Consider the following 21,239-nt stretch of genomic DNA (forward strand, 5'->3'; position numbering starts at 1 on the left):
CTATTTAATGTGCTGCCATATCAATGGTGCAATTAGCTGTGTGTGTGTGTCTCCTTGTATGTGTGTGTGTTTTCTTTGTGACAATTTTAGTGGTTACTTATCTAAAACCTAATAATCTCCTTTGCCACCTTTTAACTTATGTTAAATGTATTTCATCGTGTATCTTTGTAGATCATATCACATCCTTTAAAGAACAAAATGGTTTTGGATGGATAGATGATGGTTGGATGGATGGATGGATGGATGGATGGGTGATGAATGGATAGTTAGAAGTCATCTGGGTTAAGATAAAGAGACAAACACAATTTATTGAGGTCAGTATAGTCTCATAGTTTTGCCACTAATTGGCACTATAATTGTGTTCAAACAAAAACACTTAATTTTGCAGCTTCTGTTTCCTGATATGTACAATGAAGTGGTCAGACTAATGATCACGAAGGTCTGGTGCAATGCAGGAAGATATGTGACTGCTTGGCTAAAACATGATTCTATCCCTTAATGTGTTAAATGCCAACAACATAAGCTTGAATTTTGGAGACATGTTAGTTGAAACGATCAATCATTGGCATTTTACACTGATAAAAAAATCTGTTTTAGCATCATTACCCCCATAAGGATTTTCAGTTCAACCTGTGTGACTAATTAGTTCATTCATTCATAATAGTTGGAGTAGAGAGTCATATTGACTTCGCTAAAAGCCTAGATTTACATTGTAAACATCTCTCAGTGTTCATTCAATTTGGAAATGGCCAAAACACATTTCAGAAAGTGCTTTGTCCACAAGAAAACTGAATAGAGAGAGAACTGAGTTGATAACAGGTGTATTCTGGTTTCCCCTTCAGCATCTTCGCTCCACTTCCAGCAGTCTTCGAAGCTCTTATACCCCATGTTCTAATGAATGAGAATCCAGAAGAACAGATTATTATAATACCTGTCTGAAAATTTAAACTGGACTTTAACTTTGTCTTTTGGCCAATTCTCCTACGTTTCTTTGGCTAAAAATGAAAATGCAATATTACCATCAAGATCATTAGCATCTTAAAGAAAAAGTACGAGAGAGGTACTATCTTTTTTAAAATATAAATTTAATTTCAAGTTTTCTGACACCAGGTTTCTCTTTTGCAGGTTTGCAACTTTACATAACTTTTCTAAAATATGATCTTTTTTTGACTAAGCAGAAATCCAGCTCTTTTCTTTCTTCCATAGTTCCTTTAAATTCATTTTTTGTGGCATTATTTCCTCACCCCATCTTCCCCTTTGAGTTTTGCCTGTCGGGATGACCAGTATCGAATGCACATAAAAATGCATGTTAAAATGAGTGAGATGTCATGGTCCCTTTTCCATGGTGGGGTTTTTCTATCCAATCCACATTTTAAATAGTGACAAAATTTTTGAAGAAAATTGAATGGCTTTCAAGTCTCTTTTCCCCAAGCAGACAGCTGATTTATGGTCACTTTTTGTAATAACCTGAGGCATCAACTGGGAAAAAAAAATGTTAAAGAAATGTGAAAGCTGGCTGTTTTCAGAGATATTTAAGCTTTGCCCTAAATATTCATGAATGCCAATGTTCAAACATTCAAATTGGGTAAATGAGTGTACAAACGGGTATTTTTTTGAGCATGCACTTAACTCTAATGCTCAGAATAATAGCACCTCCACCTGCATTCTGTATAACCATGTTGTTGGTGAATACTTAATGAAGTAATAGTTAGGGGAGCACTGCTGCATTTCAAGAAAAATAAGCCATTTGAATTGAATTGATTATTATGTGTGTCAGTGAGTGATTTTTTCCCCCATGCTTCAGAATAGAGCAAGCACAATAAGTTATTTGGGGGCAGGAAACACAATTTACACCTTGTTAGGCAGTGACCATATCTTGTACCCACCTGGAAATGCTATGCGTAGATGAGATGTTTTATATTTGTTGGTAACTAATTGATCCTCAGTTTTTTGTTATTCATGTGCTGGACCTACGCTTCACATATTGGATCACAGTTCATTGCTTTTATTTTTATGAGATTAGTTAGCCATGGGATTGACATCTTTACATGGCATCTACTACTCAGAGAAATAATTGATAAATAAGAACCAAAAGCTTGATTGAGATTTCTGTGGAAGCTACTACAGAATCTATGCAGAGTCTCTAAACTCATTGTGCACCTTTAATAGGGTTGTTTTGATTAACTAAAATTGCCAATTGGATGCATTTCTTTATTGCTTTGATTTGGCCAAACTGACCCATGGTTTGGAAATTGTCCATATGTACTACAATGGGGTTGGGTTTTTTTTGTTTTTTTTTGTTTTTTTTTAAAGATTTTATTTATTTATTTGACAGACAGAGATCACAAGTAGGCAGAGAGGCAGGCAAAGAGAGAGGTGGAGGCAGGCTCCCCACGGAGCAGAGAGCCCGATGCGGGGCTCGATCCCAGGACCCTGGGATCATGACCTGAGCAGAAGGCAGAGGCTTAACCCACTGAGCCACCCAGGCAACCCCATGGGGTGGTTTTTCTGCAGTTTTCCTCTTGAAATTTGTCACTTACCCCAACTCCTAGAATCTTCTTGTCTTACAGGTTTATCAGTGCAATGCATTGGACCTTGGCTTGCAATTTGTAACACTAATTCTGAATCTCGACTTTTTTTTTTTTTTCCCATGGAACCCTGCCTAGCAATAAATCTTTTCCAGAGAGACTATCAGATTCAGTCCTGCAAGCCAGAGATGAATGCTCTTTCACTTCCAGAACAGCTTCGCACAGACAAAAGTATCAGCAAGAACAGGTGTCCCTCAGTTAGCAAAACATGTCTCATATCAGCTAGCTCCATACTCACCCTGTCCATCAGCTCGATCAATTCAGTTTAAACGTCCATCACAGTAGTGAAAGATTAGGCTCAATCCTGCTATACCAGGGAGCACCATTGCTTGAGACAATGTTTCTCAACCTTGTATTTGGATGTATAGCCAGATACAATGGCAATACATTGGATGTATTGCCCTTTAGAAACAAAGTTATAATCACAATTTTAAAGTAAATCATGAATTTCTTTGTGGACATCAAATTCATAGTGGACATCCTTCTGCGTAGTGGGAGTTCCTTCTTTTCCTCAACAAAGCAGGTCTGTCGTGATAGAGTTTTCTTGTAGGTGTTCTCATCAGAATGTATCAGTCTTCAGTAAAGCTGGTTATCATGAGGAATAAAGTGTAGGGCTGCTGTTCTTAGTAGAGATATAACTTTACAGATGAAGTTTATCTACCCTCTCATCATACCTTTTTGCCACACAGATATGCATTTGTGCTGTATTTTTTTTTTTTTTTTAAGTGATAGCAAGTGACTGCGCAGCAATTTCCACCATTAAAGGTTGGGGGGGAGGATGCCTGTAAGTAAGAAAGAACAAAAATACACCACTTTCTCTACTTTCTAACCCACCAAATGTTGTCTCTCTTAATAACCATGGCTGTCCCATAAGTTAAATAAGTTGTAATTTTTTGCTATACACATCCTTTCTCCCCCATCCTGATTATATTTCTGTATCCTGTAACATGTTGGTGTTTTCCCACAGAGCATAATGAATTAGGTTTCAGTACCTTTATTTCTTAAACTCTGTCCACATCATTTTTTTCCCCTAAAGGTAAGGAAACCTAGATATTTTAAGTAGACATTTTGAATGAGAATGGATGCTTGCCATGTAAGTGTATGGGCCCTTCTGAATTAGGGAAGACCAGCCTGGCATGTTGACCTGTGAGTGGTTAAATGCCCAGTTAGGGACATTTATCTAAATGGACGGTTGTGTAAAGCTAATGCTTTTGCTTGATTACTATTCTGTCTCTTTCAGCAGGTTGTCTCTTTTCTGAAAAAGGTTATAAATATCAGGGAAAGTATAGTGAAGAATAGAATTGATTAATGCGACATATTTGAGTTTCTTTCTACCACTCTCTCAACAGCGTGTCATAGAGAGGCAGCTCCAAACACAGGGAATTAAATTTAAATTACACAGCTTTGGCTCGAAGATTGTTCAGTTAATTCAGCCTCCCAAATGAAATTTTTTTTTCCCCTACACTTGAGCCACTTCCTGATTTTTCATAAAGTGATGATTTCTGCCAAGGTATCTATTGATTCAAGATCTTTTATTCAGAAGACTATTGCTGGTTTTCCATTTCTGAGGGGAATAAATATGGAAAACAAGAACGTGTATTCATTATACCAGGAAAAGTACATTAAAAACAAAAATACAGTTTTTTAGTAGGGTCGTATTTATACAATGATTTTTTTTCTACTGTAGGAGGACTATAGAAGGTACTATTTATTTTATGATGTTTTCTGTTATTTGAGGTGCTGGGTTTGTGAAAGATAACACTGAGAACATCCTCACACTTTCTGTTTGCTGTGGAATTATTCCAGAAGAATGTAGAAAATAGGTCAACTTTAAAACAAAAGTTAGCTTGTGTGGCTTAAATAATTTAGTCTTCATGAAACACTATCCACTGAGTCCCACATTTTTAGCCCATGAATTTATTTTAAGAAGCAGCCTTCATTATTTATATTTGATGTTTGATTTCTATTCAAAATGTAAATCTAGGCAGTAAAAGATGGAAGCTTAGTTCAACAAAGTACCAATATAGCTACTGTATTTTGATATAAATACTAATGTGAGATCTGAAAGGTTGAGAATAATTCACATATACCACTTCCGGTTTAATATCTAAAATTATATTACTTATATATAGTGCAAAAGAAGATTAAATCAGTGCTACACTTATTGAAATAACAACAATTATGTTGATAATATCACAAACTTTATGAGCATTTACAATGTGGTCTTATTTTAGGTAATTTTTCTGGCTAATCCTTACAACAATAGGAAGTTTTATCCCTCCATTTTTTCAGATGAGAAAAATAAGGCTCAGGACAAGTTTTACACTTTTAAAGCAGACTTTTCACAATTTCCACACTACTGACATTCTGACTCATAAAATTCTTTGTGGTGAGAGGGCTGTTGCATGCACAGTATAGGTTGTGTCTCTGCAAGGGAAGCTGCTGTTAACATCCTATTAGATCGGAATCTCACTGTATTCTAATAGTAGCAGACAGTCCCCCAAGAGTCCCCAGCCCAGTTGTGATGTCTGCAGACATTACCAAATGGCCCCCTCCCCCCACCACAAGCCCCAGGTGAAGGAGGAGAAAGGGGGAGCATCATTCCTGGGATGAGAAACACAGGATAAAAAAATTTATTCTCATCCTCCTCCTCTCCCTGTCAAGAACAGAACAACAACCCTATACTAATTTCATCAATATAATTAAAATTCCTCAAGGGCAAAGAGAAATTCTCTTGTGACCTTGAAAGTAACTTTAAAGAGTATCTACTCTTTAAAAAAAAAAAAAAAAAAAAAAAAACTTTCCACTTGAAGTTGACTCTAAAAAAAAAAAAAAAAACAAAATATAAAAACCAGATAATCTGCTCTGGGGTGAATTGGAAAAATTGACCTGCAAGACCTCATAATCCAGTAACTTGCTATTATCAAGTCTGTTTGGATGTTATCCTGCAAAATGTGCTGGTGCCCAAAGGAAGATGGGTTTTGCCTTTTAAAGCTCACTTTAATGAAAGATACCTGTGTGACCATAACACCAATTGCTAGTAGTTATCACTGACATAAACAGTTACAATTCCAGGAAAACTGATACTTTGAACTAACTCTTTTAAAATAACAGCAGCAAAATCAACGAATCCAGTCACCCAACTGTCTCTCAGGGGAATGAAGAGCAAAATAACATGAAACCATCTCAAAATGCTATTTAAATGCCTGTATTTATTTAAAGTTACATGATGATGTAGTAGCATCTGAACAAATTCTTTATTTTTCAGTAATTAAAGATCCTGCACTTGAGAGAATTTTAAGCTGAGTTTTGTCACAGAAGTATATTATCCTTCGTCTTCATTTTTCAAAAGGCATAATTTTCCTAACATTTATTTGTTTATATTTTAATCTCTGACTATACTAAGTCCTCCTTTAATGAAAATGAGTCATACCATTTTTTTTCTTTCATGTAGAATCTATATTACTGTAATTCCATTTTTAAATAAGGTATTATTTATAATTATAATATATTATAATCAGTATTGTGGTTCTGAGTGTCATCTAAACAATTATCTTTAATCCTTAGCCAATGTAATGAGCTATTTTCTGTCTTATGCATTGAATTCTTTGTTACTTTAGCATTAGCCAAATCTGATGCAAACCTTCACAATTTCTGTGCAATATCTATGCCGAGTTTCCTGCTCCTTGTAAGTGGCAGTAAAGAACAACCTTTGGTGCTTGTAAATGTGTTGATTATGTGGCTAACTGCTAGGATTTACACACTCTGCTTTTTATTACAGTGATGGTTATCTTTTTTGCTGTAAGTGCAATGAAGCAACTAGAATGTCACAGAGAAAACTGTCACCTCTATCCTTTTTGCCATAAAATATCAACCCCCCATATGCTTTTCATTTATTATGAAACCTTAATAATGAAAAGGACAATGGTGAAATGATACCCGCTACTGAATATTGCAAAACTAAGAATCAAGTGTGAAAGCTGCACACACACACACACACACACACACACACACTTCCTCAAATAGACTATATTTGCTTCCCTTTAATGCATCAGTGAAATATATTCTCTGCTTAATCTGTGTTTCCTAATAATGACAAGCTATATCTCAAAGATTCATCAAATTCTACCTGGTCATGAATATAAAAGGTTATAGCTATTCTGCTTTTAGGAAGCTAAGCACAAGTACTGCATAAAGCCTACTGATGCATACTTTGTAGCACTCCAGGGTTGTAATAAATTTCAAATCATCTGCTTCTGCCAGGTTGTTTTAAACCCCTATATGCTACTGTGTGCATCTTCTCTGTGCAGTTGGATGAATGGGTACTGCAAGTTGGCTGTCACCATTTCTGTGTGCTTATGTAAAACAAGTTGCAATCAGATTTTCACAGATATGCAAATACTTCCATGAGAGATCTAAAATAGGTCGAAAAATGTAGACTCTGTGTCCTTGGGAAGGGAAATACTGAATTCGGTTTCTCAGCCTATCAGGAAAACACAAACGATGTTTCATTTGTCACTGAGAGAAAGATGAGCGTTTTCTGCTAGGTCCCTTTAAATTAATCTACTCAGCTGTGAAGTGTGTAAACCTGGCGATTCACAGGCCTGTACCCCTGGGGCTAATAATACATTATATGTTAATAAAAAATTAAAAGACAAAAAAATTAATCTACTCGATGTGATTCTTTTACAGACCACCGATGACATCCTCGTGGCCTCAGCAGAATGTCCCAGCGATGACGAGGACATTGACCCCTGTGAGCCGAGCTCAGGTGGGTTAGGTTAGTCGACTTTTTTTCTTACTTTTTTTGCTTTACTCTAAATCTGTATTGCATGCTGTTGTCCTTAGAATAGCCTTGCATTTCTATCTAGAAGCCCACTCTGTTGAACAATGCCTCATTGTGAGACAAGGGGTTTTGCTCTCTATGTGCAAAAATTCCCCCACAATTTATTGAAAAACAAATTTTAAAAACAAAACCCACTAAGATTAGGTATTTCAGAAAAAGCAGTGGGGGACAGCACACAAGGCTGGTGCCTTACTGTTCACATTCCATTAACTCACAATATAATTTTTGTGTATAATGATATAATGAGCTTTCCCTTGGGTCACCTATAGTAAAATTGTAAAGCTTAAAAATGGCAGTGCACTGTGGAAAATTATTTGACCTTTCTACTGACAAAAAGTCCCCACCACTCACTCTGCTAGCAAATTATCTTAAGTGATAAATTTCTGAATTTCAGAAGTAAGAGTATTATGGTAGTAGTCAAACAAACAGCAGGTAGAATCCTTGATACATTTAATCGAGAAATATTTGATTCTTGCAGCGTCTCCCTAAAGTGTAAGCTGGTGCGTTTTAACTCTAGTCGATGAATAATTTCTCCTCCTTTTTTGTGATATGTGTGACTGACTAACACAAAAGTACTGTTTCCAAAGCAGCCCGGTACCATTAAGTGGTTGGCTGTGAACTCTGAAAATGAGTGAATCATAGGCCGGGTTTGCTTCCAGATATTCATAATACCGAATATCGGGGTCATTTCCATTCATTTCCTCTGTAAAGCAGCATTTCTTCAAATTCAGTAATTTTCTTGTTTAGGTAAACAAGGCAAGGGAGACAAATATAGACTATCCCTGGTCAGTTAGCTCATGACCTGTAGCTGTCACAGGAATCCCAGAAGAACTTCATGTCACCATACAATAACGAATTGGTATTCTTCTGAAGTATATCATTTTCAAGTGAATCCGCTATTCTGATATTTAGATTTTAAAAAATGGCTCAGGATGCCGATCATGCATCTTCTGGGTATCGCGTCCCGCTGATTGTAGCCACATACCCTGAGCACTAGGTGGCAGCAAGGAGCAGGGACTCAGTCCTACCTGGGCAAGAGAAGATCAGATGTAGACAGGTCATGTTCTTGTCCTCCTTCCTCTGGCCTCTCCACCTCACCCATCAAAATTCTTGGCCTCCAGAATGTGGTGAGAACACTGATGATCATCCATTCTGTTCCAACAGTTTATTGGTCTCTGCAACAATTCCCTTTTGGTTGTCTGGACAGATAGGGTCACTTCATTTTACCATCCTGGGCCCCTTTGCCAACTTCCTGCCTTTTTTCCCACTGGTATTCTCATTCTTTCTGTGTTAGTTTAAAAAAAAAAAAAAAAAGTTATTTCTTTTTTCTCTATTACATCAGCCCCATTTCTTTGTCTTCTCCTTCCCTAAATTTCTTCTTTTTAAAATTTCTCTTACTTTCACATGTCCGATCATGACATTTTTTTAATATTTTTAAATTTTTTATTATGCTCAACTAGCCAATGTATCACCATTAGTTTTTGATGTAATGTTCAGTGGTTCATTAGTTGCATATAACACCCAGTGCTCATCGGCACACATATCCTCCTTGACACCCATCACCCAGTTCCTTCATCCCCCACCCACCTCCCTTCTGTAACCCTCAGTTTGGTTCTGATGTCCAGAGTCTCTCATGGTTTGTCTCACTCTCTGATTTCTTCCCATTCAGTTTTCGTTCCCTCCCGCTGTGGTCCTCCACTCTATTCCTTATGATCCGTATATGAGTGAAACCACATGATAATCGTCTTTCTCTGCTTGCCTTACTTCACTCAACATAAACCCTTCCAATTCCACCCATGTGGATGCAAATGGTGGGTATTCATCCTTTTTGATGGCCGAGTAATATTCTATATTGACATTCGTTTTTATATATGATTTTCTCTGAAATCCTCTAGCATGGATTGTTCATAAAATGAAGTCTAGTATGTTTGTACATTGGTGTGTGTGTGTGTGTGTCTGTTTATATTTGTGTTTGCTTTTGTTTTCCCAATTAGCATTTTCTTGAGAGAATGTTGATTTTTGCAGTGTTTCTTACTATATTAACATAGTGCTGAAAGTGGTATAGAGTCTTCCTAATTACAGTACTTGCTGTACTTGGTTTTCCTCTGGCCTCAATCTTTCTTTTGCTGACTGAGTATAGGTCATCATCCTTTTTGTATGTTGAATTTTCATCCTGAGTACCTAGCAAATTCAGTGTGAGAACTCTGATTACACTTAAAATTGTGCAATTTTTTTTCCTCCTGAGCACAGCTAAATGATTCAGTTCTTCTAGCCACTGCTTACAGGTCTTACTAACCATTCTTTATAGACCAGCTTACTGTCTCCCCCTTTCTCTGGGGACACTGGCCCTAAGAACACAATAGTGGGGGTACGCAGAGAAGAAGAGAGGAGAGAAAGGGAGAAGTTTTTCACCATTCTCTCTCCTTCTTATTCACCTGACCTCTGTCTGTTTTCTCATGTTGTAGCATGATGGAAAGTGAGAAGCAGTTTGTTAATAGTCGTACTCTAGATACTCTTTCTCTCCCATTTTCTTCATACTTATCACCATCGGAACGAATCTGGTTTGCCTGTTACTTGTTCCTTACTTGTTCCTTAATCGCCCCACAAGAACATAAGCTCCGCAAAGCAGGAACCCTGTTCATCTTGCCCCCTGCTCATCTTGCCCCCTGCATGGGCTTGCTGAGTGAATTTTCATTTTCTTCCACTCATCAGAGTCCGTTGCCCAGTGGACAGGGCACAGAAACTGCTGACTGTGTGTGATGGAAACTCCTTCCCTACTCTTGCACCAAGTCTACTGGAACATCCCATCCTCTCCCTCGCTATTTCTTTCCACTATCCATAGCTCTCAGTTCATCAATTCTCTTAAGATTTAAACCTCAAATTCTGTTGCTTCAATGTCATCTTTCACTGTAAGCTCTTCTTGTGATCTTACCTTTCCTTGGTAGTGTCTTGATGGTGTATTTCATGAGTGCACCTCTTTCTCTATCATATTTTGTAAGTGAGAACTCTTTTCTACATTGGCTTTTTCTGTCCAGTTCCCTATGATTTTCTTCATACCCATCTTTATCATTCATCCAGTGATGCTCTTTTGGCAGACTTGGTTATTTGTGATAGATTCTTATGAAATCATTAGTATATATGATTTTTTTCTATTTTCCAAATATTTTTTGAATAGCAGTGTTTTTTTTTAAATCATATCCTAATCTGAATATTGTTTCATTATAGGATGCCCCTCCTGCACGTCTTTGTTTCTTGGTGTACCGACATACTGGTTTTCTTAAATGTATTTTTCTGGCTTTCTTTCATCTTGAATACAAACATAAAATAACATGGACAAAAACTGTAGTTGCGGGGCGCCTGGGTGGCTCAGTGGGTTAAAGCCTCTGCCTTTGGCTCAGGTCATGACCCCAGTGGGATCGAGCCCAAGTCAGGCTCTCTGCTCCACAGGGAGCCTGCTTTCCCCTCTCTCTCTGCCTGCCTCTCTGCCTATTTGTGATCTCCGTCTGTCAAAAAAAAAAAAAAAAAAAAAAAAAAAAAAAAAAAAAACTGTAGTTGCTGCTGTTATTAGATTTTAGATACTGTTAGATATAACTTGATAGAAATCATTTCAGATATCAGCAGGTCATATTTTGGGAAACTGATTTTTTTAGGAAAGTTATATGCTGAATTAAATATTCAGAAATGTATATATCTGCTATGTCCTTTTCCTAATCCTTAAACAAGTGAAAGAAGATTTTTTTTAAAGATTATTTATTTACTTGAGAGAGACAAAGAGTGGGGATAAGGTCAGAGGGAGAGAATCTTCAAGCAGACACCCTACTGAGTCCAGAGCCAGATGCAGGGCTCAACCCCAGGACCCTGAGAACATGACCAGAGCCAAAACCAAGAGCCAGCAGCTTAACTGGCTGAGCCACCCAGGCTTCCCAACAAAAGAAGATATTTTTATAAAAAGATGCATAATTACTTTTACAAGTAGGTTGCCCAAATCTTCCCTGTATTTCACACTAAACTCTTTCAGAATCCCTGAGTATTTACATATGAAGGTTCTCTAATCACCCTGGACCCACCCTGTCTTGAAAAAACAATTTCTTCTGTGAAAATGGGTTATGCTCATTTAGGTGCCTTCCTAACGTGCTATTAAGGAAACGGGAAAAATCTGGCACCTTCTTGAACACCAGTAAAGCCTACCTTCTTATCAAGTGTTTGATAAATTTGAATCACTATGTGGTTCCACTCAAAACTCTTAATGAGGAGGGAAGTTATATATTTGGTGGATTGTCAATTTCACGATTGATCAAGTAATATTAAGTCCTACTTCACCACCCATTGCTGTCTTAAGCTCTGGGAACAAAAATAGAACATTTACACCTTCAGTTCCATTCTGCAAAAGAACATCTTTCATTCTACGCCACGTGCTTTTTCAGTGATTCTTTATGATTGCTGGGTTCTTCATCTTTGACATTAAAATATTCTCCTATTTCTCGTATTGTTGCAAGAATTAAAACAAGTGTAGTAAAGGCACCAACTGCAATGCCTGGCGTGAACTAGAACATAAATGGTTGCTTTTCATTTTCCCAGTTCAGTTCTATAAAAAAAGAATATTCAAGCTATTTTTTCCCTTTTACATAATGCTGTTACTTTTCCTGGCCGAAAATTGGTGGGCAACTGATGAAACCACTCAGGCCTCCTGATGGGAAGTGTACATGTTGAAACTGGATCGGGAGCAACCCCCTGGGTGAGAGAGAACACATGGAACTCAATTAAACTTGACTCCAGCTACACCGGCCTGCATGGTTAGCATTGGGTGACAACTTCACATTGGTATAAATTTAGTGTTTGAGAATTTGAGAGTGTGGCTATACAATTAGGAGGTCTAATTGAACTCCAACTTTTGGAATGAAGCAACTAGGTCACAGGCCACCCTTGCCCTAAAATGCCCGGTTTCAGCAGCCTGGACATGGGACAAGTGGATGACTTTTTCTTCACACTTCTCAAAAAAGACTTGCAACTTCTGTGCTTTTCTCTCAGCCCAGAGATACGGTTGTTAGATTAAGTGAATTAATATGTGGAAAACATGTTGTAGAACAGTGTCTTGGTCGTAATACATGCTATATGAATGTTTGCTCTTATTATAGTTTGTATTATATGAATATACATATTTTCCAAGACTTTTTTTTTCCACATGAACAGAAGGCTTTGTAAAACAGATTTCTTTGAAATCTTATGTTTTTGATTCACTTAGTAAACTGACAAAATGGCAGCCCTTCAAACCACTTCATGTTCCAAAATGGTCCTTAAGCCTGACTGTGCTTCTTAGTTTTGAGGCCCTCTTCTAAACAGACCCCTTTCTCCAAACTCCGGAATAAATTAGAGGAGATGACATCTAAGACTGTACCTAAAGCAGAGACTATAAATGAAGATAACGAAGCTCTTTGGTGTGGGAGCTTCCCGATGAATAACTCTAAATTGTCATTTGTTACACAGGAAACAGGACCGGCTTCCTGTTTCCTGGGATCCCACTTAGGAAGGGCAATCTCCCCGTAAATTTATAATGCTTAGAATGATTTGTCTGTGCTTTTTCTATTTGTGGGTGGGGCTGGAGGGGGAGCTAATAGGATATGGGGCCACTTTCAGATCAAATTATTTTTAAATGAGAAAAAGAAAAGCTTACTAACTAACAAAAAAATCAAAGCAGTTATAGAGGAAAAGGATTGTCATTTTTGTGGCCATCTCTTAAGCACTTGCTGAACTAATGGGGATAAGGTAATCGGGACAGCCCCTCAGAGAATACCTGTTGATTGCCCAGCAGTGACATCACATTGATTGGGGCTCAGGTTATACGAATAATGATAGATAACATTAATAACCAGTCTTTAGTGAAGATTTATACTGTTTGTCATTGTTCTTAGAACTTCATAAACACTATTTATCATTATTTTACAAAACTATGAAGTATTTTCATAGCTAGGGAGACAGAGAAATTAAGTTACTTTTTGTAAAATAAGAGAGCTTGTACACGCTCGAATTTAGAAAAGGTGAGCTTTTAATTTCTTGGAATGCAGAAGATTGTTCTAGAATTCAGGCACCTCACAAATATAGGATTAATTTTTTAAATGTTCGTTTAAGTAATTCCATGGCTCGCAGAAATTTAAATTTGATGGCAAAAGGTCCTTTACATGTATTACTATTCATTAGGCTAAATTTGCTGCAATTACCATGCAATTTTGAGTGGCTTTCCAGTGCGCTATTTTGAGAAAAGATCAAAGGATTTCTACTGAAGTGATCCCATTAACCACATTAGGAATAAAGATATGTATACTGAACAAGGCGCATCTTTTCATTAAATAAGTAATCACAATCATTTAAAGGAATATATCACTTATTAGATCATATTTTTAGAGACTGATTAGAAGATAATTTTGTGCTACATTTAAATTTTGTGTATGTATTATGTAATTATTCAAAAGCAAGTTTAATTAGCCATAATAGCCAATACATTGCTGTTAAAATGGAAATGTTGTGCTATAGCCAGAAAAACGGCAATAATTAGGACTTCATTTTTGGAAACATCTAGAGTATCTCCTAAGCACCAGGCCACACTGAAAGCCAATCATATAGAGTCAGGGCCCAGCTAATCATAAAGGGGCAGGGCAAGCACCTGGATTTGGGAGACTGATGGGCTAGTAGGCATTCAGTGTATAACATTCTGGTACAGGAATCATTTTTTTCCCATGTAAATTTAATTATCCAGAAATAAAAAATAAAATCCAGAATAAAACTGAACGGTGTATGGTTAAAACAGAAGAAAGTCATTAGACATTATTTATACTCGCTTTTCCCATGTTCTTCTGAGAGCAACAATATCAAAACAAAAATTACATGGGGCAAATTAAACATGCAAGGAAGATTTATTCAAGATTATTGTAATACATGGAGGCCAGAACTCAACCAGAGCTTACCTCAAACTCAACTCAACTGAAAAAAAGAAGACTGGAGAGTTTATAAGAGCTTCCATGAAAGGATCATAGACCACCTGTGTTTTGCTAAATGGCTTCACCCAAAGGAAAAGTAATCATTTTCCTTCAAATATCTTCATGACCGGAGGTGGTGTTACAACTCCTGCTCCAAGGTAGGCTCCTAACTTCCCACAGAAATTGGGAGATGGGGAGTTATCACCCTTGAAGGTTGTATTTCAAAGGGACAGCTCTTGGGTCCTTGAGAAAAAGAATCCTGGGTTCTAACACTAACAAGAGGCTTTTTAAAATATTTACATATCAAAGGGGCAGAGAAGAAAATTGAAATTACAAGTTTTCTAAAGTAAATGCACAAAAGAAAGGGAGGCCAGGAGCCCAGAGGCAGGAAGAAGCCTGTCTAAAGTTTGGTCAGGTCGTGAGGGATATTCAGGTCTTGGTCAATGAAGGTGAGTCCAAGGTATTTCATTCACCAAAATTAGTTCCTACCAGGAAACCAGTAGGAAACAAAATAATAAAAGGTGATTTTTGTTTTCAGAACACAATTTTTTTTCAATGTGAACTATTTTAACCTTTCTGTGATTTTGGAATTTTTTTCTTAATTATATGTATTTATGAGAGAGAGAGAATGAGGGAGGAGGATAGCAGAAGGAGAAGCAGAGTCCCCAGTGAGTATGGAGCCTGATATGGGGTTCCATCCCTGGGCCCTGGGATCATAACATGAGCCTAAGGCAGATGCTTAACGGACTGACAGGCGCCACTGGATTTTTTTTTTTTTTAAACAATAAAATAGAATGGATCATTGTCACACATTAGAAAAGCTCTTAAAAGCATTTTTAAGCATCATGATATGCAACAAGGAGTAAATATTAGTTCTGGCTGTCCCTTTGGAGTCAGATAGAACTAGTTCGAGTTGCATCCCTTCCTGGTCTTGGGAAAGTTACTTAGTGTCTCTGACACTCAATTTCCTAGTCTGTAAAATGAGGAGAATGGAGTTGTTATAGATTGAAAGAATATGACGCATACGGAGTGATTAGCAGAGTGCCTGGCACATACTGAGGGTATAACAAATAATGATAATAAACCGACTGAGGAATGGGGGACCTGTTGCTGCTGGGATTGGTTTCTTGCCAGTAGATGATTTATTCTGTCTTCTGGTAAGGCCCTCATAAGGCATACAGATATGATCTGAGTAAAGAAATGAGCCACAGTCCCTACTGAGGTTAGAGAGAGCGGGCTCTTTTCCAGCATCTTAACTAACACATGATTGGCTGCTATAATTATTACTTAAGAGATGAATGAGTTTGTTATGTTAGATTAAGCATACTTGAAAGTCTGCAAAAAGTACATGGCTGCTAATACAGAACCTTCCTATATTGAGTAACAGAAAAATCTATTCAATAATGAGTACACAATAAATTCTTAATCAATCTACATGTATCCCACTTTGAAACACTAATAACCTTTCATATCAGAGGTCCTTATTAGAAAATGCTAAAATACCATAAGAGCCTTTGTTTTCATTTTAAAAATATTCACCAACCCTGAAGAAAGAAATGGGGTATAGGTTCAGCAAAATAGAGGCTAAGTCCATCTCTTATGGGAATAGGAAATCCGGGAGGAATGAAATCATGCTTTCTTGTGATTTCTATCAAATATCTGTTTTGGTAATAGAATTGGTTTCCTGTGGAATTTTCTTGGTATTAAGTACTTTTTCTCAAATGATATCGGTGGTGACCCAGCATATTCTGAATAATACCACATGACAGGACATGCTGCCTCCGTGAAGAGCCATATGCTTTCTCTGTTGGTTCATAAGCTCCAAGGAGCAGCAAATGCTACACTAGACTTGAGTCTGCAGGTCTCCTCCCTATCATTGGACTTGTTGATTGAATCATTGTCATCATTATTAACTCCTAACCCAACCTCATTGTTATAGGAATCCTGGCATTGGTAACAAAATAGGAAAGACAAGACTTTATTAATTTTTAGGTTAAAAAAAGGTGTATTGAAGATGCCAATACAGACAGAGGCCATCAAAGAAAGAAAACTAGTAGAAAGAAAAGTATCACATATAGGAGCACACTAAAATCTCCCACTTCCTTGACCAAACTTTGGAAGTCAGGGTGTCTGAGTTTAGCCACTTGCTGTGTAATCAGAAACAAAGCACTGAACCTCTGTGTACTTGACTTTTTGCACCTGCAAAATGGCGCGACTAATGGTAAATATTCATGACATTGTTGTGCTGATAAAAGACACAGCACGGAGAGCGTTTAGCATTCAGTCTGCCACACAGAACCTTTGATTATATAAACTAACTTTTATTAATTGAGGAGTAACCCATTTTATAAATGGAAATAAATGTATATCCCCTGGCAAGAAGGAGAAATGTTAGTAATTGGCACTTTAACACCCAGAAAGTTTTAAAAAGTGTTTCTGAATTCTATTAGCACAAAACTTTTCTCAGTAGCCACTCTGAAACCAGGAAGACAAGAGTGGTGCGTCAGTTGGGATAAATTTAGGTTGTAAGGATGGGAAGAGAGCACATATCAACTGCTATTCTTATTTTTGGAGGAAAAAATTGCAGGTCTCTGCCCTGCTGAGCTCTTGAGAGAAGGAGTGATTAGCCTTCCTGCCTGTGCTGGTGATCTGCCTGCTCTTCCTCCTAAGACATCCAGGAAGACAGGGCGACGTGACCTAACCAGCCACAGCACCACATGCTCCACAACCCCCCCACCCCCATGTTGGAGGGCCTTCCTTCTATATTTCCCAGCTCTAGGCTTGACATGCTTTCTTCTGAGGAGCTCAGTGGAGAACCTGGCTCATCTTTCACCTCAGCTCTTACACTTTCACCAAAAAGAATGTGATATTTTTCCAACAAAAGAAAATTGAGACAGCAGTAGCTTTCTGGCAGGAATATAAAGATGATCACCCAAAGTGAGTAGACCCAGTGTTAAATCAGGAAAATTATATACTGCTCTGGGGCCAAGAATGACCTGGACTTATGTAGTATGTAGACGGTGTGCAGGGACCCTGGCCGAGGAGCAGTGCACCTAGCCCCCAGCAGACAGCTGGGCTAGAAATCTTACCCTGCATTTCATTCCGAGTACACCACAGGATTCCAGAGCAGGAAAGGAAGGAAGAACAAAGAACTGACCTAACAATTTTAGAAAGAAACCTAATACCTCATCAGAAGAGCCATTATTTCCATGATAAGAAGCCTTGCTGTCAGTGATGACTAAAGAGTGCTCGGAGTCATGATTGATTCATGATACCTAAAAATATAAAATACCATAATGAAATTTTGAAAGAGGGAGAAATTTAATGCACTCCAACCATGGGTGCCAGGGAGCACTGATCCGTGACGACAAAATGTTTCCCAGATAAACGGAAATGAGCTCCACATGCAGCATGACAGTTAAGGACCCGAGTCAACATGCCTGGCAAATTAGGTGATCTTTCTGTCACTTGAATTCACAGGCCCTCCGTGAACGTTAGGCAAGTCCCTGACTGCAGTGACCCCCGAGAAGATAATGTCTTAAGCGGTCAACATCACGGCTAACCTAGCCATGGCGTGCCGTAATATTGTGGATTCCATACCTGTTGTGTGGAAGACACAGGGAGGATCGTCAGACTATCCTTGTTTTTATATCATACTTGATCCTTCTCTGAGCGCTTGCACATTTATTATTCTACCCAATCTGATATTCCTGGGGACCTTGGGAGGTAATAATGTACCACCATGATGTTTGTAATGAAAAAATGTTAACAGGGGTTTGTAAATGGTTAAGGGTCACTTCGCAAGTCAGGTGCAGTACCTGGGCTAGAACCCAGTGACCAATATTCTTCTTATCCCTCGCTGATGCTTTCCTAAGATTCTGTGCGATACAAACTCCTTTTGCCAGAATTGACAGAGAGATGGCAGCAGGCGCAGTAGAGTGGAGTTAGAAGGGGTAGAACCGGACCGCTATGCAGAAAAGGACAACTGTTCAGTTCTACAGGAAAGGATGACCTGGAAAATACTAACAAATTGTACCATGGTCCTAAATGGAGACATACCGAATGTATAAAGTGATAATAACTGTAGACATACTTGAGTTTGAATTTTGTCTTTGCTATTTGTGAAGACTAAATAACCACAAGCTCATTGAGACTCAGTTTCCTTTCCTGTCAAACAGTGGTAACACCTACATCACAGAGTTGTTCCGAGGCATAAGTTAGATAACGTGTATGTGTAGGTGCAGCACAGAGCTAACCATATACTAATAATTCAGCAAAGGTAACAGTTGTTAGCTCCATAAAATAAGAAAAGGAATTTAAGCCTCAGAGGGAGTGAGAAGGCAGAGTAGCTACACTGAGCATCAGTTGACAATTATGTCATGTGAAAATGTATCTACTAAAGGTAAATCTGTGCAATATTTGGAGGGAAATTAAGAAAGCGTGCTTTGATAACACAATATACTTAGGTAAAATAACACCATGAGCTCTTCAAAACCTGGACTTAACATGTAAATTGTAAAAAACAGAACAAAACAAAAACAAAAACAAAAAAACATGACCAGCAACTTCTGTCCAAGAACTGGAAGTAGGGCTGCAGTATTCACACACGCACACACACATGCCTCACTACTCGAATTACAGTCTTGGTACCATTTTTTTCTTCCAATAAACCAGGTTCTCCCTAACCTAGTTCCAGGCTTGAAGATTCTTTGGAGTGAATCCTTTCGGTTTTTGTAGATTGGTTGTTGACTTTTCTATATGTGAAAAAGTGAAATGCATGTTAAGAAAACTGATTTTTTAAAAGATTTTATTTATTTATTTGACAGAGAGAGTCACAGGGAGAGAGGGAACGCAAGCAGGGGGAGTGGGAGAGGGAGAAGCAGACACCCTGCTGAGCAGGGAGCCCCATGCAGGGCTTGATCCCAGCATCCCAAGATCATGATCTGAGCCAAAGGCAGACGCTTAATGACTGAGCCACCCAGGCACCCCAAGAAAAGTGATTTCTGAGTGTATATATTCCTAGGTGTTTTAGTCATTGAGCAACCAGAAAAAGAAGATATTTTGCTATTGAAGAGTATAGTTGAGTAAAACTCAGTAATGGAGAGTATAATCTACATTTCAAAATATAGCTCTTCTGGCATTTTCTGGAATTTAATACATTTTGATGAAAAACCAAGTATCTCCAGGTTCCCTGGCTTTGAAGATGATTTTCTCAAGTATTGCCTAGATGGCTTTTCTTTTGCTTAACAATGATAGGAAGTTTGTCCTGACTGATAAGGCTCTTTTCAGCTTCCTTTCCAGTAGAAGCAGTCTTGAAAAGTATCCTACAAACTTCTGCAACTATTCTGCTTATTTTGAGAAAAGAGCTCCAAATTAGCTCTCAACTATTTGTAGTGCTATGGGTGTCAGATGATGTAAATAAGACAACCAAACTGGAGACTTTTAACTTGGTTGACTTTAAATAACTTAGTGACTTAGTCATTAGAAATAAGTGGCTTATTACTTGGAGGCATAGGGAAAATAAATGCAGATATGATACTTGCATTGATATAAATTGGTCCCAATTTTCCTAAGCACAGGAGAAGTGATTTCTCGTTTCATGAGATAAATATCCTATTTCCTCGTTTTACTGAAGGTATTGAAGAGGCTGGAAGTTAGGGAAGTGTTGAGGGAATATATAAGATCTCACTGCCAGTGTTTTGCCCACCTATTTACTACCTCTGAAATCAGAGGTCTCTCACATTTCCTTAATGGTTAAATTCACCCCAGTCTACTCCTGCAATGGACTTAACCAAAATCTCTTCCTCGAATCAGTCAGAAAACATACATTCTGTAGCATGTGTGTGCAGTCTTCGTTAGATGTTAGAAGGTGAGGGAAGTGGTAGAAAAGAGAATTACAGGAAGCTATCAAAGGCCTAGCTACATGGTCTGGAAACAAAGAATCAACCCAACAGAAATGAAACAAATAAGTTTTCACAATGGTGTGGGCTCCCTACCAAAATGGAGGTTGTCCTATATGGTTGAGGGAAGATTGGGATGAATGTAGGTTTCCTATAAATCCCCCCATATATCTTCTTGATTCTGTTCTTGCAGCTTCTGGCCATTCTATCTCACAGTTTTCCTTCTTTACCATCAGTGGCTTTCCAGAGTTCAAAATAGAAACATGGATCATTCTTCTCCTTTAAGTCTCAATTCAAATACCTTCTACTCTGAGAGCCTTTCTAAAGCCTCCTCATTATTATCTCTTAGTACCAAATTTTGTGCTGCCTTCTGTTACTGAATTTTTTAATTTTAAAATCATCTTGTTTTCTTATATTTTCTGTTATATTTCTAATACACTAATATAGAACCATGGCTGTCTTAAGTACCTTGATATCATCAACATTGAATATGGTACATGGTAAATTGTTGTTACTCAATAAATATTTGTTGAAAAATTTTAGTAAGCTTTTTCTACTTGGTTTTATTCCCCCCCCACCCTGCTTTTCCCATCTTCATATATTAATCAATGGTAACAATTTGACATGAATCTTTCATGTATCTTTCACCATGTTCCTATTAAAAACATATAAATATAGGGTTGTTCTTCTTTCTTGCCATATAGAAGTAGAAGCATGGTATATGAATTAAACTAGCTTTTCTCCTTTACTAATATATTATGGACATGTTTCAGGTTGACAGATTTGACTCTAACTCCTGTTTTCAACGCTCATAAAAGTCTAGACTATGGGTGTGATGTAATTTATTCAACCATAGGCTTGTTATCAAACTCTTAAGTTTTTACACTTTTTTCTTTTCTTCTCATAACATTATAGCAAACAGTCTGTATTTATA

General features: G+C 37.7%; 1 protein-coding gene across 36 annotated transcripts in view; it reads left to right on the forward strand.

The window, feature by feature from the left end:
- NRXN1 (neurexin 1) overlaps positions 1–21,239 on the forward strand; it is a 1,152,783-nt gene that overhangs the window by 1,122,142 nt on the left and 9,402 nt on the right. For 25 of the 36 annotated variants that reach the window (XM_032877800.1, XM_032877795.1, XM_032877802.1 and 22 more), the window contains one exon: positions 7,281–7,368. In XM_032877800.1, the coding sequence (XP_032733691.1) occupies positions 7,281–7,368 (88 nt within the window). The remainder of the gene's footprint in view (positions 1–7,280; positions 7,369–21,239) is intronic. The other 11 variants (XM_032877797.1, XM_032877807.1, XM_032877812.1 and 8 more) reach the window with 1 other exon arrangement.

The sequence above is a fragment of the Lontra canadensis genome, unplaced genomic scaffold (assembly GCF_010015895.1).
Source record: "Lontra canadensis isolate GAN:19392208 unplaced genomic scaffold, GSC_riverotter_1.0 scaffold61, whole genome shotgun sequence".
Lineage (NCBI taxonomy): Eukaryota > Metazoa > Chordata > Mammalia > Carnivora > Mustelidae > Lontra > Lontra canadensis.